A 25,584-nucleotide genomic window follows, 5' to 3' on the forward strand; every position below is an offset into this window, starting at 1 on the left:
AATGTTTTTTATGCAAGACATATTATAATTTATATTTTTTTATTTAGTACCATAAAAGGGTTTATGTGATATTTTTTATATAATACTATACAGGGGATTTAATATGATTTCTATTGGCGAAGAATGTCGATAACGAACCCTAGGATCACGATATGAATACGAGATTAAATGTCGTTAAATTATTAAGTTTCATGGATAGTAATTATGGCGGATGAAAATTACTACATCCTTGTATGGATGATTTAGAACACGTATGAGAATGAGAATTGCTTTATGAGACTACCCGTAATCGTGGTTTGAATTTTTAATCGTTTAAATTTTAACTATCTAACTTTCATAATTATTATTTTAATTTATGTTTGAAAATATTGAGTAAATAAGTAAATGGAGATTGGTTCGTGTTATTCAGTAGAGATATGTTTTTTTTTTTAGTACAAAGAGATGTCGCTGGGTGGCGCAGACCGGAGTTTTTAGTTCCTATTTGTATACTTGTATTGTAAGTGTTAAAAGCCATTCTGAAGGAAAGGAAAGCATACTTACCTGGCGTCGAGGATACCGTGATCATGAAGGCGGTTCCTCCAGGGTGAGGCTCTTCCATTGCACTTCGGTAGAGCTGACCCCTGTGAATATCCCTAATGTGGATATCTCGGACGTATTATTTTTGTTAGTCGGGACTGCGTTCGCGCTATCCCGGATAAATTATTTCAAACATAAATTCTTCATTTCTAATATTTACATACTCTAAGTCGAGATGGTTTCTATGACTTCCAAAGCTAGAGTGACCAATAATTGATCATAAGTACCCAGCGACTGCTCATTTTGGACTTAACTGACTGAGTGTAACTCGTCAGGAGGAATTTTTTTCAACTCTATTTAGAGTTTTGGCTCAATATGAAATTAAATCTGCTTCACAAGTAGATATACAGTTTTTAATACATCTCAACTAGTGTAAAAAAAACTTTGAGATCACTTATAAAAAAACAAGGAAAATTGATATGTCAGATTCGTGCGAATCAAATTTTAATTGGTTAGGAAAATTTTGCTATTTCCTCGCAGCATTCGTACAGAAAATTATTATTAAGTAAAAAAAATTGTACTTCAATATTTCTTTTAATAAAATATTTCTCCCTACCATAGCGTTCACATATAGAACGATAAAGATAAAATTTGTCTTTTTAGTCACTTTTACATGAGTTACAAATTTGTTTATGACGCGAAAATTTTTGTAAGTCGGATATTAACAATTTGAATTCGCCAGTATGATATTGTTATTTATGATTATTCATCTGATATTATTTTATTTATTAATAGAAAATAAATATGATTCGATATAATTATAAAAATAAACAAAAGATTCTCGAGTTAAATTAGAGTATACTTACTAATAGATAATATTTATATAAAAATAATAATAATTGAAAATGAGGTTTGAAGTATAAATAAATAAAAAAAAACATAAAAACATTAGCGGCTAAATTCAGAGGCATAGCTGTCGCAATGTCACAAACTCAGTTACTCGTTAACTAAAAATTTTAGTTATTTAATACTAACGGCACAAACAGAATTTAACGAGATCATAAATAATATTGAAGATATTTTATAGTCATTTATAAACGCTAATGGATTGTCGAGTTCATCATGTACTCGCAAAGGCAATATTATTTTTCTCGGTTTGCCAGGTCACATCCAATACTGAAATTCATTAATGTTTATGATCGTCAGGTTGGTCCATATTATACTGTCACAGAGCTTTTGATAGACTAATCTGTTTTATTTCATATTTTTTAAATAAATTATTTTTAAATTTACTACCCGCCTACTTTCTAAAGTCATTTATTAATTTCTATTTTTTTAACTTTTTTCAGTCATTTATACGTGAATATATTTTGGATAATATTTTTATTTGCATTTTTGCATATATATTTTTTTATATTACTCTTTGGTACGCGAATCGGGTAAGAAATTTAACAAAAATTGTAATTATTTAAGTAGGATTAATTTAACTGTCATCTTTCCTTTTTTTTTATAACTCAGGTTATAAAGAGGATTGAAAAATCGAACCAAGAAATGCTAATTACTGTTGCAGATAATAGAAGTGTAAGTTATTGTGTAATTAATTAATTAATTACATAATTTTATAATGATCCTGAAGTCAGCAGACAATTAAAAGTTTTCGGAATTTTTTTTGAACGAATAAATTACAGAAAAAAAAATCTAAAAAAATACACATGTAGCAAATTTAAAAATCTATATGTGCAATTTTTTGAAATATTTTTTTTTTTTATATTTATCATTTTTAAAAAAATCTAAAAATTATTAGACGTTGGCTAATTTCAGTATCACAATTTTATAATCGTTTGAGAGACTTGTGTCTTGCATGTAACAGAAAGGAGTTAAAGTATGAAAAATTTTTAATTTTTAAATCAATAAATAACAGATTATTTTAATTTAATAGAAATTATCAGATGTAATTGCGTTAAAAAATAAACGTCAAGAATATGAAGAAGTTGTAATGAAAGCTGTAAGTATATAAAAAAAGAAATTTTGATTTAAATTAATTGGTTTTTAAATAAATTATTTAAAAATTGTAGAAAGGAGCACAGAGAATAACAACGAGGCATTTAGAAAATGAAGTATAAATAATTTAAAAACTTAAAATATGTTATTTATCAATTTAATTTAAATTTTGAGTTAATAATTCAATTGTTGCAGATAAAAAAAATAAACTATGAATTGATGATAACGACTGATAAATTAGAGGCATTGGAAAAAATGCTACTAAAAGTAAATATTTAAATAAATTAATTAGTCGGTTATGTCATACAAAAATTGTTATAAAATATTAGATGAATTTCAGCGGACGGCAGTTGAAAACGCGCGCAATAAAGTCTTTGAGTTTACACAGCAGGAAGGTGAATGCACGGAAAATACGAACTTTGTCACAGACTCGATTGAAAATGTCAAGGTACGGGCACTTTAATTATTCGCTTTGTTAATTAATGCGATTATTCAGTTATATTTTTAACTTGATAAATATTCAATTGTATTTTCTAAAAATATAGATTATGGAACCGTCGTTCCCGCCAACAACTCCGCCGCCACGTAAATACGGTATCTTTGTCCCTCGACCGGCTAAGGGACGAAGTTCGCCACCTCGAATCGGATTCAAGTAATGTTGCATCGGCTGAAATTTCCTCTGACGCGTCATCGTACGGAAGTAAGTCGACTTTAATAAAAATCATCAAATTCAAAAATTTACAATTGACTTTTTCTTATTACAACAAAAATTGCACAAAAAAAATTTTTGTTTGAATAAAAATATTCATTTTGACAAAAATTTTGTAATAAAAAAATTACTACTGATTTTTATTTATAAGGAAACGTTTGAAATTTTTTAAAAAATGTGAAACATTAATTTTTTTTTTTTAATGACGGAAATTATTTAATTGATTTATAAATAAATATATCAGTTGTATCTGGATTGAAATATTAAAAATAAAAAAATACGAGCAATCAAAATGCAATAATTTTGAAAAATGAAAAAAAAAAGTAATCCTTAAAAAATCAAATTTAAATATAAAACCATTTATTTTAAAACGTTGGTCTAGACTTTACAAGAGACGGTTTTTTGTATAAATTAATGATATCACATTTAATTATGTATTTATCGAATGTATATATAAATATAAATACAAATATTATTTCTTGTGATTTATTCAGATCCACGTGGTAAAGTGAGGATATCAAAAATACTATGCAAAAAAAAAATTCCACTGGACTTAACTTCGCCAGTTGCTAAATCACTATTGACACCGATATTTCAAGGAACAAGAGCTATTAAATCTTTATTTTAACTCATATATATATTTGAATAAATTATTATGCTAATAATAATACTGATATAAATTAAAATAAAAAATTATAACAGTTATATTAAATGATTTTAAATTTAAATTACTGTTTTATTATTCAAATAACAATATTTTTAGAATATTAATTAACGTATTAAAGACTCTTGGATAATATTATTTTTAAATACAACCTTGAATCCAGATTTAAATGTGCGAAAATATTAAATTAAATCGTATTCGATCATAATTGAATATTACGCAAATCAATGCCTGTTTATGTTAAAAAAAAACAATATTTGTAATTTAAAGCTTAGACGTATGTATATATATATATATATATATATATATATATATATATATATATATATAATTTTTTTTTTTAAGTAAATAATGAAAATTTTCAAATAAAAAAAATACTGAGACACTTGGATAAAAATAAATATTTATGTTCGCGATTAATTTACACAGTAGGTAAATCGCACATGACTGTAAAAAAAAATGCAAAAAAATGCTGCGATAATTCTGGATATTTCTGTCAGTTGATTAAAACTTTCACTGAAACTGGGACTGGGATCGAGACTGAGAGTTTGAGTTAACTATTTATTCTATATATGTATATATATAATAGTTCTGGCACTAGCGCTGAACTAGTCTGGTATCGGCCCTAGATTGCCTGTGGTTTAAACTTTTAACTCATTCGCAGTTAATCCAGTGAATCGGATTGACGTTCACTTGGACTCCACTCCTACTCCGTCTGCTTAATAATAAATATTTATCTGAAGATTTATTATATTTTGTTTCGGTACCGTCAAAATAATAATTTATTGTCGTTTGATTAACAACTCCAGCGATAAATAATTAAGTGACTTGATAAGCAATTAAATAACGGTTTCAAATTATTTATTTTTTGAATAATAATTTAATAAATGGCAAATTATAGTCAACTTTGCCGTTTGTTATTTATGTAAGTGTTAATGTGTGATGCTGATATATAAGTCTTTTTATGTCATAACTCATGTAAGATTCGTGGTGGCAACAAGTCTCGTGGTTTTGTGCTAGACAGTTTTATATGAAATACGGTATCAAGTGCCAAATTATTTATTTCGATATATCGAATAGCAATTCATTCGTTTTTTATTTAATTTTTTGTCCGATAGTTTAAATTCATGGTCATCTAGTTTTTCGACTGTCAAAAAAAATTTTTTTTTGTAGAAAATTTAATCTAAAAATTTTTAATTAAATTTCTACCAAAAAAATCATTTTTTTTTATTTAAAAGTCAATTTATTAATTAATTTCAAGCATCATTATATTAATTTAAAAAATTTTTAATTAAAAAATGTATAAATTTTGCTAAAAATATTTTGAAAAATAAAACAATATATAAGAATAAAATAATTTTTGGATCTTTTTCAAAGCGATAAATTAAAAAAAAAAAATATTTTTAAAAATTGCACTTGTAGTTTTTTAAATTTTCTATTTGTGGAATTTTTTAGTTGTTTATTTTTCGTAATTTATTTATTGAAAAAACAAATCCAAAAATTTTTAATTGTCTACTAGCTTCTGGATCATATAAAATAAAAATTGTAAAAATAAATAAACAAGATTGCTATTTTACAATAATTTTGAACAAAGAGTGGGAGCAAGAAGAAAGTGAGAGTTTAGCATTGCCTTGTAAGTTTAACTCTTGTCTTCAGTTGTGAACGAACGAGTTTTGCGAACGTACTAAATTCTCTTGTATTGCCTTGTCTGTTATTCAAAATTTATACTCTCTTTATCATCGTCATCATCAACATCATCGTCATCGTATTTCAATAAACCGTATCAAATTATCAATTTTTATATTTATCACTTTAAACTTCAAATTAATTTATTAATTTATTTTTTACCAAAACAATGAATTAAAAAATTAATTTAACTATTTTTCAAAACATGTAAAAATTTATTTTGTGTGTTAGATTAAATTTAACAATTGTTGAAGGTAATTATCGAAGGCCTTGGTGTTCTTGGAGGAAAAAAAAATCAACAACAATGGTTGTCGATACAGGAACAGTAAGACTAGTTATATTTATTGGAATGTTTCTTGTGTTTGCTGGAGACTATACTAGTCTTATAAATTCAATTTTTGGCAATGGAATGGAACGTGCTAATTCGTCAATAAGATTGCAAGCCTCTAATTCAAATGCTGAACGCGTTTCATTGATAACTGACGTTAAGAATTCAAATAATGACCATGGTAAGAATACTTCAAATTAGTTAATTAATTTTTCAAAATAATAAATCAAAATTTTTGGAGTTTAAAAAAAATTTTTGCTGTAATTCCTTATTTGGTTCAAGCAGATGAAGAATAAAAATAAATTTAAATTTTTGTAGTTATTTATAAATAATTTTTAAATTGGAAAAAAATTAATACAATTTTATTTTTACTCTTCAAAATGACTAATCAAAAAATCTATCAGATACTAAACGCTCAAAAAAAAAAAAAAAATTAATCGACCGGAGATTGAGATACTGCGTATTTATTTTGAATAATAAAGTAGATTAATTTTTTTTTAAATTAAAAATAGGAATGACACGCAGAGAAAAAATAATGACAACAATTAAAACAGCATGTCTACCAAAACTTATTTGTGAATTGACTTCGTCATCTCATCAAGTGCAATTAAGTGAAATGGAAAAATCACTTCTTAATTTGATAAGGTAACTTATTTTTTATATATATATTTTTTTTAAATTCAAAACAAAGATTAAAAGTACGGAGTGAATAATTTTTTGTGTCTCAAATAATTCAAAAATAATAAATTTTTTTTGTTATTACTTATAGTAATTACCAGACATAATTCGTGAACGATTCATAAGCATAAGTGCTTACTTTTATATACTTAATAGTGACATTTAAAATAAAATACAAAAAAAACCGACTCATTGCATTTATGCGGATTTCCTCTTTTAATAATAACGCGCTAAATCCTACTCATACTTTCAACTTCATGGTCGCTGCACTCACGGCCACTTTCACGACTTTCGTTTACTAACCCGACTTATAACAACACTATCTACTGTACACTACTCTAGCAAATCATTCAATTCTAGACCTGTCTGTTTATTTACTTCCGCATTTAATTATTTTTATTTTTTAACATAAATAATAATAAAAAAAAAATATTCAAGTCTGCAGCTTGTTCTCATTAATTGATATCGATATCGATCATCTCAACATTTTCGAAAGTTTATTTTTAACTCAATTATATTAATTAAAATAAAGTATATTTTGTAAAAAAAATCCGCTTGCTCTTAAACGTAAATTTATAATTGACTCCTTAAAAAATTTTCTCCATTTAATTTTAAGTTCTTATTAATATCCATTTAAATTTAAAAGACAATAAAAATTAAATCAATAGAACAAAAATATAAAAAGACGACCCAAATGTGAAAGTAATGCCCTGAATCATATTACACAAGAGTTCCCAAAATTCAGGCTGTGTCTGGCTGTCAGATTACGTTCTCTTGCTTTTTTGCATAACACCTATACAACATAATGTCTCTTAAAGTTCTATAGCCTGTAGGATATTTCATATATATGTATATATATACGCTCGAGTGGTATAAGTTAAAGGTATAAGTTTAAATTACACAGCCGGCACTTAACTGTGACCACTTTCCTCGATTATTCAACACCGAAACTTTCTCTTCATCATCTTAGATCTTAGTATAGGTCTTGCCGTGACTAACGATATTATACTAATACTATATAATACGATATCTTATACAGATATTACGAAAAATAAGATTATTTGTTTAACTTTTTTTCTGTTACCTCTTATCTTACACGCAACTCGGATGTCCGCAGTTTATGTTATTAAATAATTTAGTATACATGCAACAAAGTTCATTAATTGATTAATATATGTACTAATTAATGAAATATTTGTTTTCCGACCCATGTTAACCTTGCATTATTGATAGTACTTGTTTTAGTTGCAATTGAGAAAGTAAAAGGTAACTTGCCTTGTGCCTATTTAGTTTTTTTTTATTTTTTTTTTTACGTTACAATCATTCGTGGATATTTTTGTTCAATTGGTCTATTGCAATATTTATTTTTATACACAACTATTACTGCAACTGAATATTTACAAAAAAAAAAAAAAAAAATTAAGAACTTTTTATGAGAAAATTTTTTTTACGATTGATTAAGATTTTTTTTTTTATTCATTCATTTGTACAAATATTTAATTATCAATAATGATAATAATGCAGAGATACGGTGACACAAATTATTTTTTTATGTAATAAATATTTAAATTAGGAAATGAAATTTTTTTAAAATATTTAATGACTGTAAAATTTTGATAATTAATTAAAAAAAATTTTATTCATTAATTGAAAAAAGGGCAACGCAGTTACAATTTTGCCAAGACTAGATTTAAAAAAAAATTATTTACAGTTGATGTCAATTAGGAGTTAAACGAAATTTGGAAAATAAATTTCAGTAAAATCTTTGTCAATATTATAATTTGAAATGTCAAATTTTTTAGGCTAAGATTCATTCAATAAATTTCTTTTAACTCCTTAATGATTTTAACTGTGGGTAATTTTTTTAATAATCTTCTTTCGGCGACAATTGTAACTGCGTTGTCCTTTTTTCAATTAATGCTTCAATTTTTTTAAAATTAATTAATGAAATTTTAATACTGTTATGACAGTTCAAGGTCATTAATTATTTACAAAAGTGGGGGGGGGGGCTCTGTCAGAGAATGCCCTTAATTATGAGTGTGAATTTAGCAAACATAAGACAAATTTCAAATTACAAATAAACAAGTAAAAATATATAAATAAAAAAAATGCACATACTCATTTTCAAATTCTACAGATGCGCATTTTTTAAATTTTATTTAATTTTTATCAAATTCACTTATTTCAAAATTTATAATTGTCACCTTCACTCACACTCATACTTAATTTTATTTTTTAAAATTAATGATAAGTTTTTGTTGAAAAAATTCTGGAATCATTTGAGGAAAATTTTTTCATAAAAAATTGATTATTTTTTTTTTTTTTATTATTAATTATTTTAATGAAATAAATTATCTATACTGTTGATAAAAAATATTACAGAGATACAAGTTTATCGACGATGGCGGAAGTCGCTTCAAGGTATCACTTTGCCGCACATATGGGTCAACTTATTGCCGGTATCGAAGGTCAAGGCTGCCACAATTTCTATCCTACGTGCCCATTACCTCGATCCAGCGTTCTGAGTATGATGAAAAAAATTCGTCTCCGTTAAGAAAACTCTATTTATTTATTTATTTTAATTTAAAATAAATAAGTAAATAAATTATGTATTTTATTTTTAAAAATATTATGATCTGCAAGGTCATTTGTGTTTATCGTATCTGTGATACAAAATATTTAAATCGTAAAAGTATGAATTCGATTTTATACAGAATTTTACCTGTCGAATTTAATTATTTTACAATTGATTTATCGATTTTTAATGTAATAAGTGATCAGTGTATTATTTTTTAATTATTAAGCATGTTGTTTAATTATAATTTATTATTAAGAGTTTTTTTTAATTTGTATTAATATGTAGTAACTTAAAAAAAATTATTTTTAAAATTTATGATTATTTATAAAATACTAAGTATTAAATATTAGAACCAAAATTAATTTGTCTCTTATAATTTATTTATTTAATGGCAGGCTTCAAAAATTTTGACATAAACAAAAAATTTACTAATTTTTATAAAAAAAATTTTCTGAATATTTGGGGCTCATATATTTGTTAAATTAAAAATTTAATTAGGACTTAAGAAGTAAAATTTTATATAAAAAAAAATTTTTTAAATTAAGAAACAGTTTTATAATAAGCGACCAGAAAAAAAAAATTCATATATATATATAAATTGTGAAAGTGTTTATTTATACGCGGCCAGTAATTTTAAATCGATAAATATTAGAATTGAACTGAAAATTTTAATTCCGTGTAAGGGCGAAAAAAAAGTGATAAAATTTCACGATTACTTTGAAGGTATCGTTGCTCTTTGAAATTGCAGGTGTAAATTAAATTTTTAATTAATAAATAAAAAGTAATTTATAAGCGATTGTTGATACATAAAAATATAGTCAGAGTTGTGGAATATAAAAGTTTTTAAAAACAAACTTGGAACTTTTTCAATTCGTTAATTTGTGTCTATAGACGCGCCAAAGCTGTGTCGGAAAACGGAAATATTGGAATCAATTCTATAATTAAAGTAACAAATCCTGTTGTGAAGGATCGATTATTTCTATTACAGTCACGTAGAGCCACCTATAAATTTTCCCTGAGTAATAAGAAACCGAATCAAAATTTCTATACCTCATTCAACCTAGTACTTGATCAGGGAACTAGTACTCGATCACTCCATATATTTGTATATATATGGAGTAAAATCAAGCGAATATAGATATACATATACATGAGTAATCGGGTACTAGTTCTCTGATCAGATACTAGGTCTCACCTTATAAACGATATTGAAAAAATTTAATTTTTTACCTAAACCTTTTTTTCAAATTGACAATTTATGGTAAAATGTTAATAGATCTTTGATATTGTAGTCATATATATTTTTTAAATTAAAATATTTATAAAAAATATTACATATTAATTACATAATTACATATATATATATATATATAATTTAATAATAACCCATCAAAAATTTTCAAAGATATAAACAATGGCATTATCACCATAGCGCATGAGTCAATTATGTGACTTTGAATCCTTATTAAAAGTGGAACAATTATCGTAAAACAAAAAATAAAAAAAGGAAAATATAGCTTTTTTTACCGGCTATCAAGTTCTTTTTACATAATAAGGATAGATATACCCGTTAAAAAGTAATTTACAAAAAAAGTCGAAAAAATAGGATTTTTCGTTATTTTTGGAATTTCAAATGTCCACCATTTCTAAACTAGTTGACCGATTTTGCTCATCTTCGAACTTAACCATGATAATCGTTCATAGAATAAGTGTGCCAAGTTTCATTAAGATCCGTTAAAAATTGTGGCCGTTATCGTCGCAACAAGCCGCGTTATATTACACATAAAAATTTATATTACATATAAACTTTTGAACCAATGGTATTTTTTGGAACCTACTCGATGAATTATGATAGATTATGGCAAAATTATTTGAAAATTCCACCATGAGGACAAATAAAAAAGATCGATTTCTATGAAATCTACTAAAAATTGCTTATTGCGACCATGATTAAGTAGCCCGAGCCAATGACCCGTGAAATAATTTTTAAACTTGACTAATTTCAAAGACAAGGACAAGGACAATAACTCATTAAAAAATGACTTTTCGACTCTCACACAAAGCGTTTATAAAAACAATTAAGCAATTAACTAAATTTTAGTGTAAATTGAGGCCGTTGAAAATATAATGACCCTAAAGTAAGTAAATAAACTCTCCAGTCCATGATCCTTGAATTTTTTCATTTTGTTGTGTCTGTGGCAAGTATTATATTTATAAATAAAATATATATTTAATCAACTAAGTAAATAAAGGATATTTTAATTAAATGAAATAAGAATGTTATTGTCCGTCAGAAGAATTATTATTTGCTAGATATAATTTAAAATAGCCAAGAAACTCATTGGCGTGCCAGAGACAAAAACATGAATTTGCTGTAATTGTATTTGTTGTCTCGTGTTGGTACACATTTATATATATGTGTTGTATAAATGAAGAGGAGAAAACTCTTTTGACCCCAGTGTCCATCAAAGTTTTCCAATTATCCAAGCAATACTGTCCAGCATTTAGGTTGAATACTGGGTTTCAACTTCCTACGGAGCATTTACCACTGATTAAATCCTCGCTCATTCAATTCCTCCTATCCAGCATAATTGCAAATACTCACTGGCTATTGAGAGATTAACGATAACTCTAAATACTCTTAATACTATCTACTAAATTACAACTCACTTTATTTTATTATCATACTTAACTCATAAATAATAATTCACTCGACTTTTGTCTCGCGTAAATTCATTTTTTTACTCAACTTATTTTATTTAAATTACCAATAATGCGCAAAGTAATTTTAAATTCGCAAAGCCTTTAAGCTCATCAACTGAAGAGCTTCAAATTCAAATGCAAATTTGAATGCAAATGCAAATGATTGAAATTACTAGTGGCATTACAAACAATCAGTTTGTATTTTTATTCATCCCGGGTTGCGCTAAATAAATAAATATATACGTGATAGAAAGTTTTGTTTTAATTCTCAGTAATTTGTCCACTCGCGGAAACGACACATCGATAATAATTACAACATATATCCTTACATCAATATTAAAATATAAGGTTACATAATATAGTGATTGATTTTAAATACGCATCTATTTATTTCTCAATTTATTTTAAATTCAAACTGACACTTCGAATTGAGTGTTACTGTAATTACGCGACCTGGGCAAAATGACATCATTTTGTATGAAAAAAATTTTTTTTTCATTTTAAATGTTCACTTTTACATTAAGAAAATATGGGGCAAGTTGATTATCTGTGGGAAAATGCTCATCTCAAAAATTTTAACGAAAATATTATTATTTTTTTTTAATTGTATAATTTTTTAGATGGATTTGTAATTTAAAGTCTGGGGCAATGTGGTCATGAGAAAATTTTTATTTTTAATTTGACGTATTAATTTTTGCAATGAAAATTAAAAAAATGACTGTCCTGTAGGCTGCAAGTTAATTTTTTTAAACGAAAACAAAAATTTTTTTCTTCAAAATCGTGTCCATTTGCCCCCGGTTAATTTATATGAAGAGTCTACTACTACTGCTACTAGAAGTGTAAAATAATTGAATTTAAAAATAGATTAATTTAAAATAATTGTGGGTAATATCGAGAGGAAATCACGATTTTATGATACTAATTTAATAAAACGTTAGTTGCTAATGTTATAAACAAAACGTGTTATTGAGCATGTAACAGAATTGCTCGATGTGAGCAAAATGGTTTAAATATATAGTTTTTAGTGTAATAAATATATATTTTGATGTATGTTTGTATGTATTGTAAATAGTTTCGAGGCGTTTCGTAATCAGGTAGTACATGGACCCAGTAATAAGCAAGTGTATACCTAAACCACACGTTGGTTGGACACACGAGTGGGGTAAAACACTTTCTCTTTGAATCCGTGCCTTGGCCAGACATCAAAGTACTCTCAGCCAGTTTTTTATCAGCCAGTGAGCATTGTCGTGGTCTTAGACGTGATTTAGTGTTTGCTTTGGATTTATCTTTTTCTGTCTATTCTATTCTGCCTTAACTCAGCTTTTTTCTGTATGTATTTTTATTTCTCTAAACTATTTTATCTCATTATTTAATAATAAATACCATGTAATTGCTAATTATTTAGAACTCACGGCAAAAAGAGCGGTTTAAAAATTACAGTTTCTACAGTGAAAAAGGACCGGGACAAAAATCTTTAAACATTAAAGCTTAAACTAATTTTAGAAATTTGTTTTTGTAATAAAAATAGAACAATTTTAAGCAGCAAATTTTAAAGTTCAAAATGTAATTTTAGTTAAATAAATCTTTAAAGCATTTTGAATCGAGTTTGAAACTGTAATATTTGTTATGTCTGGGATAAAAATGTAATTTTCACAGTTTCAGAGTCGCAGCGCTTTACTACTATACCAAACTGTAATAAATACTCAAATATGAGCAATTTTTCAACTGCTCTTTTTTCCGCGCTTTAATAATTTTTCGAACTTTTAAGTCTTTAAATTTTTTTCATTATCATCTCTTTCAAAAATCCCAATTATCAAATAATCGATAGTAATTTTTTGATTAATAAGCAACAAAAGATTTTTTCCATGCATATTTTTTTTGTTATTTTTATCAAAATAATCAAAAAAAAACCACAAGATTTTTCAAAATTTTTTTCTTTTAATAAAAGAATCGCGTTTTCGAAAAAATTCATTTTGAAAAAAAAATTATATACTCAAAAAGTAATTAGTCAAAGTTAAAGTTATGAAATTTTGAATTATTAATGCACTTAAATAAAAAAAAGTCAACCAAAATTCGTCTTTATTTTTTGTTTAGTCAAAAAATTTTTAAAAGACTGAGATAATTTGATATTAGTATTTTGTAATAAGTCATACTAAATATATTTAATTATAGCTATTAAATTAATTACTATACGCAGTATTACATATTGCATAATTTATCTACTTTCTTATTGTTACAGAATAAAATAAAATAATAATTATTGATGATAATAACAACAACTATAAAAGAGAATCATTAACTAGAGACGTATTAAATATTCACTTTGATAATTAAGTGATAAAGGTATGGAATTATCGCGTGTATGGATATTACTTGTATGTTGCTTACTGGCAGTAGGGAATGTTACATCCGCACCGAGTCCTCAGGAGCCGGCGTTTGAACTTCCAGTCCAATTAGTCGGATTTCCTGTCATCATTGCTGCTGTCAGAATAACTAATTTCATTAAGAAATTGGCCTACTCACTCAATCCCCGTAAGTTTAAAAAAAAAAAATCTAAACTTTGACATCTAACTATTACATATTTTCATATAAATAATATTTAATTTAATATTTTTGTAATAACAAATAAATACAGCCGGAAAAAACACCTGATTAATATAAAAAGGTAATAAATTGGAATCCGGACGTCCTTGTAATATAAGCGAAAGTATTGAATTCTTTCATGTTAATATATAACTTTCGTGCTGCTGGTATATCAAATTATAGTCTTGTTACGTCAAATATTTATTATAAATAAAGTTACTTTAAATTTATTTTATCTTTTATTTTAATTGGTAAGTTATTTCTTTTGAATAAATTTCGATAATTAGTTAATTTAAATTTTTTACAGAGACTTATATGAAACGAAGTAAAAGATCTTCTCACGATGAAGAGATATTAGATATTGACCAAGTTGAGAAAAAATTAGTGGCCGAAATGGGAGAAAAAGTTTGCATTTATGAGAGAACTTGTGCTAAATTTGCAGCTATCGCACTGAAAAAAGGACATCGTGATCCAAGTCTTGATTGGGATGAAATATTTAGGTAATTTATCGCTAATTAATATTTTCCTTAATTATTTCGATAGTCGGAATTTTTTTCTGGTCGCTAAGATTGAGTAGAAATGCATCAGTTGTTAAAAAAATTTATTACCATGTTTACTTAATTTTTTTTGACCTCATTGTTAAAAAATTATAGAGTTGATTAGACGGAAAAAACTCATTATGAAGGTCAAAGATTTATTGAAGACTTTTTATAAATTTTTTTTTTCTATGAAGAAATAGACGGCTTTGTACTTTACACTCAGATTGTCTTAAAGGCGAGGATGATTAACAGAGAGTGTAAAATAATGATGATAGTATAAGTAAAAAAGAAAGTGAGGGATTTGTTCACCAGCAAGTGGTGTAAATCCGTCAGCTATTTCGTAAAACAAAGTACTGAGAGACAATGGGCATAAAAAAAAATATATTTTAGTGTTTAGTACTGAGTATCCTCGCTAATGGGCATGAAGATCCGCTTGCGTACACTCGTAAAGCCAAGATCGAGAGCTAAAGAGATACATTCTCGGATTATCCGAGACATTCGTTTGTCCAAGTTCTAAGTACTCTACTCTGTTTCTTCGGATGTTAGAAGCTGGAGCTTTATACTAAATTTTGTTGTAAGCAATGTCGGGAACAGATAGCCTTAATGGCTTGGCGCGCGTGTTCTAATGTATCTCGATATGGAAGGAAATTCACGAAAAAGACGCGGATAACCATAAAGAATTACTTTTCATAGAAAACCTGACTCGAAATCGTCAGAAAAATTTAAATAAAATAATTGGAATTTACAACTACAAATTTATAGTTTTCAGAACACAGAAAATTTGCGGATTTTACAAACTAAATAGGCTTCAGATGGCTGGCAATTTTCCTATGGCTGTTTTTTTTTAGAAGACACTATAGTGAACAAAAAACGTTCATTTTATGTTCGGTTATTCCTAACAGAAACTAATTTCCTAGTGTTCGAATATATAGAGGCCTGGATTCTATAGATTTTAAATTTCAAAGGATTTTTGGAGAGATACTTTCATGTACCTGACGATCCGAACATTTTTTGCGTAACGAAAATGAAAAAATTTATGTAATTTGACTGTTTAAAAGTGACATCAGGGGTAATTAGCGGAGGCTGCAATTGCCGGCTGACATGCGAAATATTTTAGAAATCTAGATCCAGTAGATTTTTTACTTTTCACTTTTACTTTTTATTTTCGTTTCGCAAAAAACGTTCCGATCTTCAGGTACATATGATTTCATATATAAAATCATTTATTGAAATTTTCTCTATTTTTCCTTACTAGGGTATACTATAATCGACCAAAAATATTTGTCGTATATGCACGTATTTCTACACGACCATTTGAAGCGAAATCCGCTAAAATTACAAACAATAGTCACTTCAATACCCGTCCAAAATTTTTTTTTCATAAAAGTCCAATTCTTTATTCAAAAATTAATTCACAATTTTTTTTCTCCCCGCAAATCATAAATTTATAAGTGACAGTGCATTATATATTTTCATATAATTTTCTAAAATAAATATAACAAGTCTTACTAAAGATACTCTCTAAAAATGAATCAGTGAAATTCACTTCAAATTAGTGAATATTCACTGGGAACCAGCTATAAGTATACCACTGGTTGAATTAGTGGTATACTTATAGCTGTAGAAATAGTGACTATCCACTGATTCGCGAGAATTTCACTAATTCATTTTTAGAGAGTATATTTTGAATTTATACATTTTCCAGCCGATACAAGTCATCGCCAGATCCAATGAAAGAAAATTATCTACTGAGTGTTTTCATGGGAGAAATAATTGGCAGCCCCAGACTTTGTCATCAGCTTTCCAAGCGACGAGCTTGCGATAGTGATCTATCCGATTGATAAAAATTAAAATTTTTCACTTACTTAGAAAAAATTAATGCAAGTAATTGACCTCCGAATAACAAAGCAACAAAACGAAATTCTCATTCAATACCTCAACTAATCACAATATTATTTCCGTAGATATTTTCATTGGACCCGGAACAAACGTGCTATAAATAAATATAAGTGAAATTTATATAAGCGATAAATAGATGTAAATATGTGATTTTTTGTATAGTCTCCTTTAGTTACTTAATCATAAAACGTTGAAGAGCAAAGCTGTGTATTATCTTGTCAATCGACAATTACCTCATATTTTTTAAAATTTTATTTACGTTAAATATTTAAAATGTACAATGAGTTTGTAAAAATTATTTTTTATGTAATTTTTGAGTAAATAAATAAATAAAATAAATTATTTATTTTTATTGTCAAAAAATATTTGCAAGTTAAATATTCACGTAACACAAAAATAATAAAAATAAAATTTGGAGAGAGTAGAAAATATAAAATGTCGACAGCCCACGCCAATCGTTGCTTTCAAATAAAAGTAATGTAAAATATAAAGTGAGTCTGGTTAACAACCAGTCGTCAAGTTCCTTTCACAGAGTTAACATTGGAAAAATTTATCACTTATTTATTTATTTTATTTTTTTTTTATATATTTATTAATAATATCGTTATTCAATTTTTAATGGCCGATTAAAACCAGTAAACAATAATCGCAATAAAAAAACCGCGGTTACGATTGTTGACTTTTTTATTTTGTCAACTAATCGGATAAAACAAACTTTGATTACGTTCAAGACGTGGAAAAAATAATTAAATTTTCAGCAAAGAGTTTAGTTTTTTATTGTGAACTAATTGAGTACAGGAAACTTGAAAAAAAATTTTTCGAATTTTTTTTTTAGTAAAATAAGAAAAAGGTAGAGAACAATAAAGTTTTAAGAGCAAAGAAAGTGAATGAAAGTAAAGAAGAGCAAGTTGGTATGATGTATTTGTGTTTGAGTTCAATGTCCCAGTGGCCGCAAACGAAAGTGACTTGGCTCGTGAAGAACATCAGCCTTGTCCTCATTCTTGTGCTTCTAGGGCTTCTTCATACTCATCCGGTTGTCTCAAGTCCCGTTCAAGTTCAACGTAACACTCATCAGCTTCATTACTGTCGCTTTGAGACAACACATAATTTATACACCATCGATGATTTACTGAAGTAAGTTATTCAATTTTTATTGATCTGATAATGATTTCATGGAATTTGGTTGAGTAATTACAATAATTATTTAGATGCATGAACGAACTGGCGTCAAGGGTGAGACACAGAAGATCGAGATCGACAAATGAAAAAGTTGAATTCTTTCCAATGAATTACAAAAATAAACGTCATGATCAAAGTGAATATGTACCGTCTTCAGAAGCTAGGAATTTTTATACTGATCTGATAAATATAGTAAGTAAAGTTATATATATAACTTTTTGGAAATGTGGTAATTTTTTTTCATGAAAATAATTGAAAAGTTATCGCACTTAAATTGAGAGTCTTTCTAAAAAAAAGTCTAGTATGACAGAAAATGGCTAAATTGCCAATCATCGTTTGATTGTTCAGAAATTAACGTTCAATGCAGGCAGTTTGCCATGTCTACTCAGAACCTAATTATCCCGTACCAACTTTATTCAAAAGTCGTTATCCCTAATAGCTCAGCTCAAAAATTTCTTGATTCTAAGATTTCTTTACTCTATTACAACATTATTCCAAGACAACTCTACCCAAATTTCTGAGAAAAAGAAAGCATTTTCCTGCTTACTGAGTTATTTACTTTTTCTCAAAAGTTTAGGTAGAGATGTCTTGGAATCATGATGTAATGGAATAAAGAAATTTTGGAATCAAGAAATTTTTGAGCTGAGCTATTAGGGCTAACGATTTTTGAATAAAGTTGGTGAGAGGTAGTTAGGTTCTGAGTAGACATGGCAATCTGCCTTCAATGTATACACAGAAAAAAAAGGATTTCTTGGCGCAAGAATTTTTTTTTCGCTTCAGAAAATTTTGTTTTGCTCCAAGAATATTTTTTCTCGCCCTAACAAAATTTTTCCCTGGTGGAAATTTTTCGGAACTTTCTCTGAAAAACTCTGAAAAAGTCTTTAGAACTTTAAAACTGAGTTTTTCAGAGAAAATTCCGAAAAATTTCCACCAGGGTTGTTTTTAATTTACAATGCAAACATTTTTTGCGCCAAGAAATCCTTTTTTTCTGTGTAAAGTAAGAGACCCAGTACCCACTCACTCATGTATTTTACTAAATTTTATTAAATATAGACATACAAATACACGGAGTGATCGGGTACTAGTTCCCTGATTGGGTACTAGGTCTTCTACCTTACGTATATTTAATTGTTTTAATTAACTGAAGCTCCAGGAACAAGAATTAGGCCAAAAAAAAAGATAATTTTTCACGCTAACTAAATTAATTTGTAGATTAATACTTCATAATTATTGATCTAAGTAAAAGTGCGGAAGCTTTTCTACTTCTAACAAATTTAGAATTAATATGAATGATTTATTTTAAAATATAATAATAAATAAATAATTGTTTAATGAATAAATTCAAGCGCCGTGGACCATTCCCGAGAAAGGAACCCAATCACTATGAATATCCAGCTGCACAACAAACTTATCCAACAGACTCAAGTTACGGTCCCAGAATATTGGGTGTTAATCTTCTTGATGCATTTTCTTCGATATCTCAGTACGATGATCGTAAGTGCGTCCTAAGAATCATTTGCGAAGTAGCAACTGGTGTCTTACCCGGAAATAATGGATACAAACAAACTTCTCCGAGTTTCGGAATCAATTCGCTTGTCAAGTATTTCGTCACTTTTAGCATCCATTTGCTCACAACTTTATCCCTTTTATTTTATTGATATTATTTTTCCATTAGTTTTTTAACGTCCGCTAGTTTTGACGCTTCCTCGCCACTACTGAAATTTGGAAAATCAGCACTAATGGGCTACGCTAACAAAGGAAATCCCGACATCTGTTACAATCAATACCCTCGATGCCCAAAGAACCCCAACGACCTAATTAATTATCTCAACAATTACAACGGCGGGTTTTTCAGATTTTTCAGTTATCGCGACACAGGTAAATATTTGAAAATTTTATAAAGCTATAATACTTTTATTGCATTAATTAATTATTTTTTCAAGGTAATTACAATCGCGACGTAGCTGGAACTGATTTATCTGAAGCTGTATCTGATCGCAAAGCAACTGGTGAATTAAAATTTGATACTCCTTCCTCTCGAATAAATTTATCTGAACGAAACAATAATAATGATAACAACAGAATAATATTTCCTGATGATCAACGACATGTTAATCGTTTTGTTCAAATTTACGACTATCCTGAGTCGGAAAAAAATAACAATTCACCGGAATCATCTATTTTTCCTCAGGTAACATTCAATAATTACTATGATATGATTACTCTTTAGAAAAAATTAGTTGTTTAAATAATTCCCGAGTCAAAATCTGAGGTATTCTTTGAACCTAAATGAGCATTGGAATCCTACAATAGACTTTTTAGGATACAATCATCGCAAAAGCTTGAAATGAATCTACTTATGGTCAGAAAGGCATGAATTAGACCTGCAAAGACATATATCGTGACCCTCTGTTAGTCCCAGGCTGCCTGTAGGACCTAATCCACCCTTGGGTGTCATTAGCCCACTGGAGAGATAACCGGATCACTTTCATCAATTCTCCAGTAGCCCACGAATTTTACAATTTTACCTGTAGTATTCCGTGCAATTCCCTCCTTCTGTTAAGTCTAGGCACGTTCGTTTCACGATTTATGTCTATGTATGTCTAATTCATGCCTCCATAAGTCTAAGTAGGTCCATTTCACGCTTTTATAGTGATTATGTCCTAAAAAGCCTAATGTAAGTTTTCAATGCTCACTTAGGGTCAAAGTATGCCTTAGATTTCGACTCCTGTAAATCTCACATAATAAAAAAAAAATATTTTTTTGTTAGGATAGAAAGGATCAAAACGTCGAGGAACTGGTGTACGATTTTTATAGCGATGAATTATCTCAATCAGAAGATAAAAAATCACCACTAACTCAAGAGCCACAGCAATTACCTCCAGTGTCTAAGAAAAAAAATGCAAAGCTTTATCTACTAACTCGAAATAATCCTTATTCAACGAAAAAATTATCAAGTTACACTTTTCCAGACGGCCAGCGGATCATGATAGACACAAGCTTTTCAAAATTATTTTCCGACAGCTACAAAAAAGCTCTAAAACGAGGTCTTGTGAATAACGCGCCTCGGGCTATCAACATGGAGGGTTTGTACGTGATTAATCTAACAGAGCTGTATTCTACAAGCGCTTATACTGCCGATGATGATACTCGTAGTCTATTGGAGGAGCAGGTTATTCATCCCTGTGACATGATTTGTCATGATTCAAGAGGTACAGCTGTTCAATTCAGCCAGTTTGTTAATTCTAACGAGGAGAATACCAACACCGATGCCAATCCCGATCACCAAGATTCTGATGCTGATGGAAGTAATTCTTTATCCACCCTCATGACACCTGAACAACCGATTTTAGACCTATCTAAAAGTCTACCCTGTCAAGTTATATGCCTGAATAGTCACGGTCAAAGACGACGTATTTCTACTACATTTAATAAAGTACTAAGAACCAGACTACCAAATAACCAAGGTCGTAATTTAAACTAAACTTACTACAGTAAGGCCTCGTTATAAGACTAGCTCGGGGCTTTAGGGGAAAAAAGTCTTAAAATTGAGGAACCTCGCTATAAGACTATCGCCGTTTTGCGTTTTATTTATGTACACAGTTAGAAATTTTGTGTTAAATTCAACACAAATCGTCTGTTGCAAACGGTCTACACAAATTTTAGTGTTAATTCAACACATTGCGTTTTTCTTGATCTTTAACACAAACTTTATGTTAAATAAATTTGAACACATGAAATCTGTTCTTTTGACAGAAAATTTGTGTACATTTAACAGAACATTAGTGTAAATTTAACACATTTTTCGTGTTAAAATCAACTAATAAACATAAGCACATAACCTAACCAACTCAAGTATACTGATCTACCCTCAGTAGAACTTATGTCAATTTAGCAAACAATTGAACCGGGTCAAAAAGATATGAAAGTTATCGAAATTTAATTGTCAAATGTATATATTTAATTGTAAATAAATTATCATCCAAATTTCCCTGCAGACAATGCTGCTACAATGCTTTGTTTGGTTATAGTAATGAAGAATCGCGTGGAAACGCTTAGTCAAACAACACAAATTTTGTGTTAATTTTCGAATAACACAAGAAATGTGTTACATTCTAGATTTTCTAATCATTTAACATAAAAAATCTGTTAAAGTAAAATAACACAAACGGTTTGTGTTGAATTAACAGATTTCTGTGTTAAAAATCAACACAAAAAATTTAACCAAATAATTTTTTAACACAAATACATAAAATTTCTAACTGTGTATTCGGTTTAACTCTACTCTATTATACAGTGAATCTATTTTATATATAATTATAAATAAACAGAATTTTGTCGTTTTTTTCTGTTAATTAATTATGTGATGTCACGAAATTTTAAGTACTCTTTATGAAAATAAATTATTTGATCTACAATTTTTATGTATGTACATTTTATCTCGATTTCAATCGTACTGGTCGTTAGTCTTATAGCGAGGTTTCGGCGCAAAACTTTTATTGAGTTGTTGGTAGGGGAAGCGTTCCGAGCGAGTTTTAACAAATCCAGGGGAAGAGTCTTATACCGCATAGTCTTATAATGAGGTCCTACTGTATTTTTATTATTTTTAGTCTTAAAAATGTTTGTTTTTGTTAATTATTTTTACTCATATTTATTTATAATGGGATTATGTACTGTAATAACTGAATACTTAAATAAATGACTAAGTTTTTAAAATCAATGATGAAAATCCGTAATTCCATTATTTAATGAGTGTTAAATGAGATAAGTTGATGAATGTATTGCAGAAGCTGATGACAATCGAGTGAAAAAATTTAAAGTTTTAAAACCGAGATTTGTTGGTGACCCAGTGGTTGATGATAAGGAACCTGTTATTCAATTATCCGATTCAGAAGAGGTAAAAATATATATCTATCATTACTAGTAATAGAATTTTGAATTTTTCAACCAACCTACAGAATTTTTTTTTAATTAATTAATTAATTAATAAATCATTTTATGAATCCATTATTTAAATTCTACGACATAAAAATAATTTCTGATATCCAGATAAAGATAAATAATTTTACTATTAAAAATGCACCACATTCTTCTCGATCTAATTCTTTATATATAATAAAAAAACTACGAATATTTAAAAGAGAATAAACTAAATCTTTTTATCTTCAAAATCCACTTTTACAGTCACCAAAAAAATCATCTCTAAACCTTCCGTCTATTCTTTACCCTAAAAAAAAAAAATAATAATAAGAACACAAAAAAACCTTCATTCCGCATCACTTTTTTTCTCGCCCCAAATCTAAAATACACACGCGACCTGATTCGGTCGCATTGTTAGATCCTGACATACCCAAAGTACTTTTTATGGGCTTGTTCTTTTATTTAATTTAAAATGAAAAAAAAGGTCGCTTTATACTAGAGAGGAATCAGATTATATAGATCCTTTTTCCCTGTACCAGGTGCCATTGTCCTCGCTGCCGTGGGCAGGTGGGTCAGGTATGATTGACCCCTCATCATGGGGACAAGGACCACCGTCAGTGTTAACACCATCAGTTGATTCTGATAAATCATCAAAAGTAATTGGATCACCATTGTCACTTGAACAAGGCGACACTGTAATTGGTGATAATCCACTTGCCATAATTACGAACACATCATCACCAACTCGATCATCTGGTTTTAATAATCCACCTGGTTATCCAATGAATTATCAACAACAAATACCACCAACAACAATAACTATTTGCAATGGACGCATTTATATCATGCCGGCTAATAGTAAGAGCTCACCAGCATGCGCAATGCCTGTTGATACCCTCCATCGTTCAAGTGACGTTCCATTGCTGAAGAAAGAAAAAAATAAATGGGGAAATTATACCCACTTTTTTCAACAACTCGCTGAAACTGTTAATAGTGAAAACTATGACAATAACTTTGGATTCAATGACACTAATAATTTTCCTAATGAACTTGAAACAACTACTATTATACCTGACACATCTCCAATTCTTAATTCGCCAGGTATTTAAATTTAATAGCAATAATTAATTTTAATCATACACGCACAGAATTTTACGGTATTTTTTGCATCAAAAATTTATAGAAAAATTACTAGAGTCATAGTAACATGAGGAAAGTATGGAATTATTGTACAAATTACCGATACTGTAGAAATTTTTGAAATACATCGAACAGAATTTACAAGGTCCATTGTAATTTTGACAAAGCAGCAGATTAAATTTATACCAACTGCAGACCCTGATTAAACAACTGAATTTGATCGAATTAAACAGAATTCAATTTTTAATTCTTTTTAATTCAGATAAATTCTGTTAATTCGGTACCTAACTTAAAAATGAATTCTGTCTAATTCGGCAGGAAAACCAGAATTTGTCCAAATTAAAACGAATTCAAATAATTCTATTCGGTTTAATTCTGATTAATTCGAAGATAATTCTTCAATTTCTGGTTCTGAATCCGAATTAATCTGAGTTAAAATGAATTTGAAATTTTTAAATCGGTTTTATTCTGTTTAATTCAAATTCAAATTTTCAATTCAGTTGAATTCTGTTTTGCAGAATTCGACAGAATATAACAGAATTAAAATTTTTAATTTGGTCGAATTTAGTTGTTTAATCAGGGTACTAAATATTCTGATTTAAGCTAATAAATTTTACTATGCAGTTGGTATAAATTTAATCTGTTGCTTTGTCAAAATTACAATGCACCTAGTAAATTCTGCTCGATGTATTTTTTAAATTTCTACAGTATCGGTAATTTGTACAATAATTCCATACTGTCCTCATGTTACTATGACTATAGTAATTTTTCTATAAATTTTTGATGCAAAAAATACCGTAAAATTATCTGCATATATGCTTTTCTGAGGGTTAAATTTCATGAAATGAAATTCCAATGAATAGAAAAAATTTTTAGTGAACGTTTTACTTTCTCTCTATGTTCTACTTGTCTAGATTAATTTATCAGAATATTGTAACCTACTTAAAATGATCTGGAACTGACTCATTGAACTAGTTTCCGGAAGGCAATCAAACTTGTCAATAACAAATATTCTAATTGTTTTAGACTTTCCACGAAACTACCTCAAGAAGTCATGCGCCGAGGATGAGTCGTGGGATGACCAGCTCCAGCAGTGTGTTTCAAATCAATATTCAAAAGATACAGGTGATATCAGCACTGAGGACACATATCAGAGGATACCGTTTGACCCACCATTAACCAGACGACAACGTATCGTTATTAAAATACCCCATGCCAATATTCATATTCAAAGCAATTGAAATTATTTAAATTTAAAAAATGAGCTAATTAATTTATATAAATTGATAAATTAAGAATAAAGGAAGTAAGAAGTAAGTTAATCTTAGATTATTTGACAATAGTTTCTTGTTGTGGTTGATGAGCTTGAGAGTATCAAAAAGCTAATTGTCTCGGGCTGTCAGTTGCACCCTTAGACCCCAGTAGCACTTGGCCCTGTCCAGAGCACACGCCCCTAAGGGG

At 28.2% G+C, this 25,584-nt stretch overlaps 4 protein-coding genes and 1 non-coding gene across 11 annotated transcripts; all 5 read left to right on the forward strand.

Moving 5' to 3' along the window:
• Positions 1 to 514: 514 nt before the first annotated feature.
• LOC130666523 (uncharacterized) lies at positions 515 to 3,879 on the forward strand. 2 transcript variants are annotated; one of them, XM_057467621.1, is made up of 9 exons: positions 515 to 1,722; positions 1,866 to 1,955; positions 2,035 to 2,097; positions 2,456 to 2,521; positions 2,592 to 2,633; positions 2,713 to 2,784; positions 2,847 to 2,965; positions 3,063 to 3,217; positions 3,721 to 3,879. In XM_057467621.1, the coding sequence occupies exons 1-9, from the start codon at positions 1,639 to 1,641 to the stop codon at positions 3,852 to 3,854; spliced, it is 825 nt and encodes a 274-aa protein (XP_057323604.1). In that variant the 5' UTR covers positions 515 to 1,638; the 3' UTR covers positions 3,855 to 3,879. The 2 variants fall into 2 exon arrangements, with proteins under 2 accessions (XP_057323604.1, XP_057323605.1); XM_057467622.1 differs by having other exon boundaries at positions 516 to 1,722; positions 2,858 to 2,965; positions 3,721 to 3,860.
• On the forward strand, positions 533 to 694 carry LOC130667245 (U1 spliceosomal RNA). Its single transcript, XR_008989816.1, has one exon. It is a non-coding gene; the product is annotated as a U1 spliceosomal RNA (small nuclear RNA).
• A 522-nt stretch (positions 3,880 to 4,401) lies between the features above and the next one.
• On the forward strand, positions 4,402 to 9,522 carry LOC130666420 (uncharacterized). 4 transcript variants are annotated; one of them, XM_057467396.1, is made up of 5 exons: positions 4,402 to 4,930; positions 5,410 to 5,523; positions 5,831 to 6,085; positions 6,417 to 6,549; positions 8,965 to 9,522. In XM_057467396.1, exons 1-5 carry the CDS (start codon positions 4,921 to 4,923, stop codon positions 9,134 to 9,136), a joined length of 684 nt encoding a protein of 227 aa, XP_057323379.1. In that variant the 5' UTR covers positions 4,402 to 4,920; the 3' UTR covers positions 9,137 to 9,522. The 4 variants fall into 4 exon arrangements, with proteins under 4 accessions (XP_057323379.1, XP_057323380.1, XP_057323382.1 ...); XM_057467397.1 differs by lacking the exon at positions 5,410 to 5,523 and having other exon boundaries at positions 4,405 to 4,930; XM_057467399.1 differs by lacking the exon at positions 5,410 to 5,523 and having other exon boundaries at positions 4,407 to 4,815.
• Positions 9,523 to 13,064: 3,542 nt separating this feature from the next.
• LOC130666486 (uncharacterized) lies at positions 13,065 to 17,226 on the forward strand. Of its 3 annotated transcripts, none has more exons than XM_057467518.1 (5): positions 13,065 to 13,192; positions 14,103 to 14,395; positions 14,754 to 14,946; positions 16,691 to 16,869; positions 16,950 to 17,226. In XM_057467518.1, the coding sequence occupies exons 2-4, from the start codon at positions 14,209 to 14,211 to the stop codon at positions 16,824 to 16,826; spliced, it is 516 nt and encodes a 171-aa protein (XP_057323501.1). In that variant the 5' UTR covers positions 13,065 to 13,192; positions 14,103 to 14,208; the 3' UTR covers positions 16,827 to 16,869; positions 16,950 to 17,226. The 3 variants fall into 3 exon arrangements, with proteins under 3 accessions (XP_057323501.1, XP_057323502.1, XP_057323499.1); XM_057467519.1 differs by having other exon boundaries at positions 16,691 to 16,865; XM_057467516.1 differs by having other exon boundaries at positions 16,691 to 17,226.
• Positions 17,227 to 17,511: 285 nt separating this feature from the next.
• On the forward strand, positions 17,512 to 25,464 carry LOC130666922 (uncharacterized). Its single transcript, XM_057468249.1, has 9 exons — positions 17,512 to 18,018; positions 18,093 to 18,255; positions 19,410 to 19,663; positions 19,739 to 19,941; positions 20,007 to 20,254; positions 20,834 to 21,530; positions 22,851 to 22,960; positions 23,523 to 24,084; positions 25,150 to 25,464. Exons 1-9 carry the CDS (start codon positions 17,798 to 17,800, stop codon positions 25,362 to 25,364), a joined length of 2,673 nt encoding a protein of 890 aa, XP_057324232.1. The 5' UTR covers positions 17,512 to 17,797; the 3' UTR covers positions 25,365 to 25,464.
• The last annotated feature ends 120 nt before the right edge of the window (positions 25,465 to 25,584 follow it).

Source organism: Microplitis mediator, chromosome 4 (assembly GCF_029852145.1).
Source record: "Microplitis mediator isolate UGA2020A chromosome 4, iyMicMedi2.1, whole genome shotgun sequence".
In the NCBI taxonomy this organism is placed as follows: domain Eukaryota; kingdom Metazoa; phylum Arthropoda; class Insecta; order Hymenoptera; family Braconidae; genus Microplitis; species Microplitis mediator.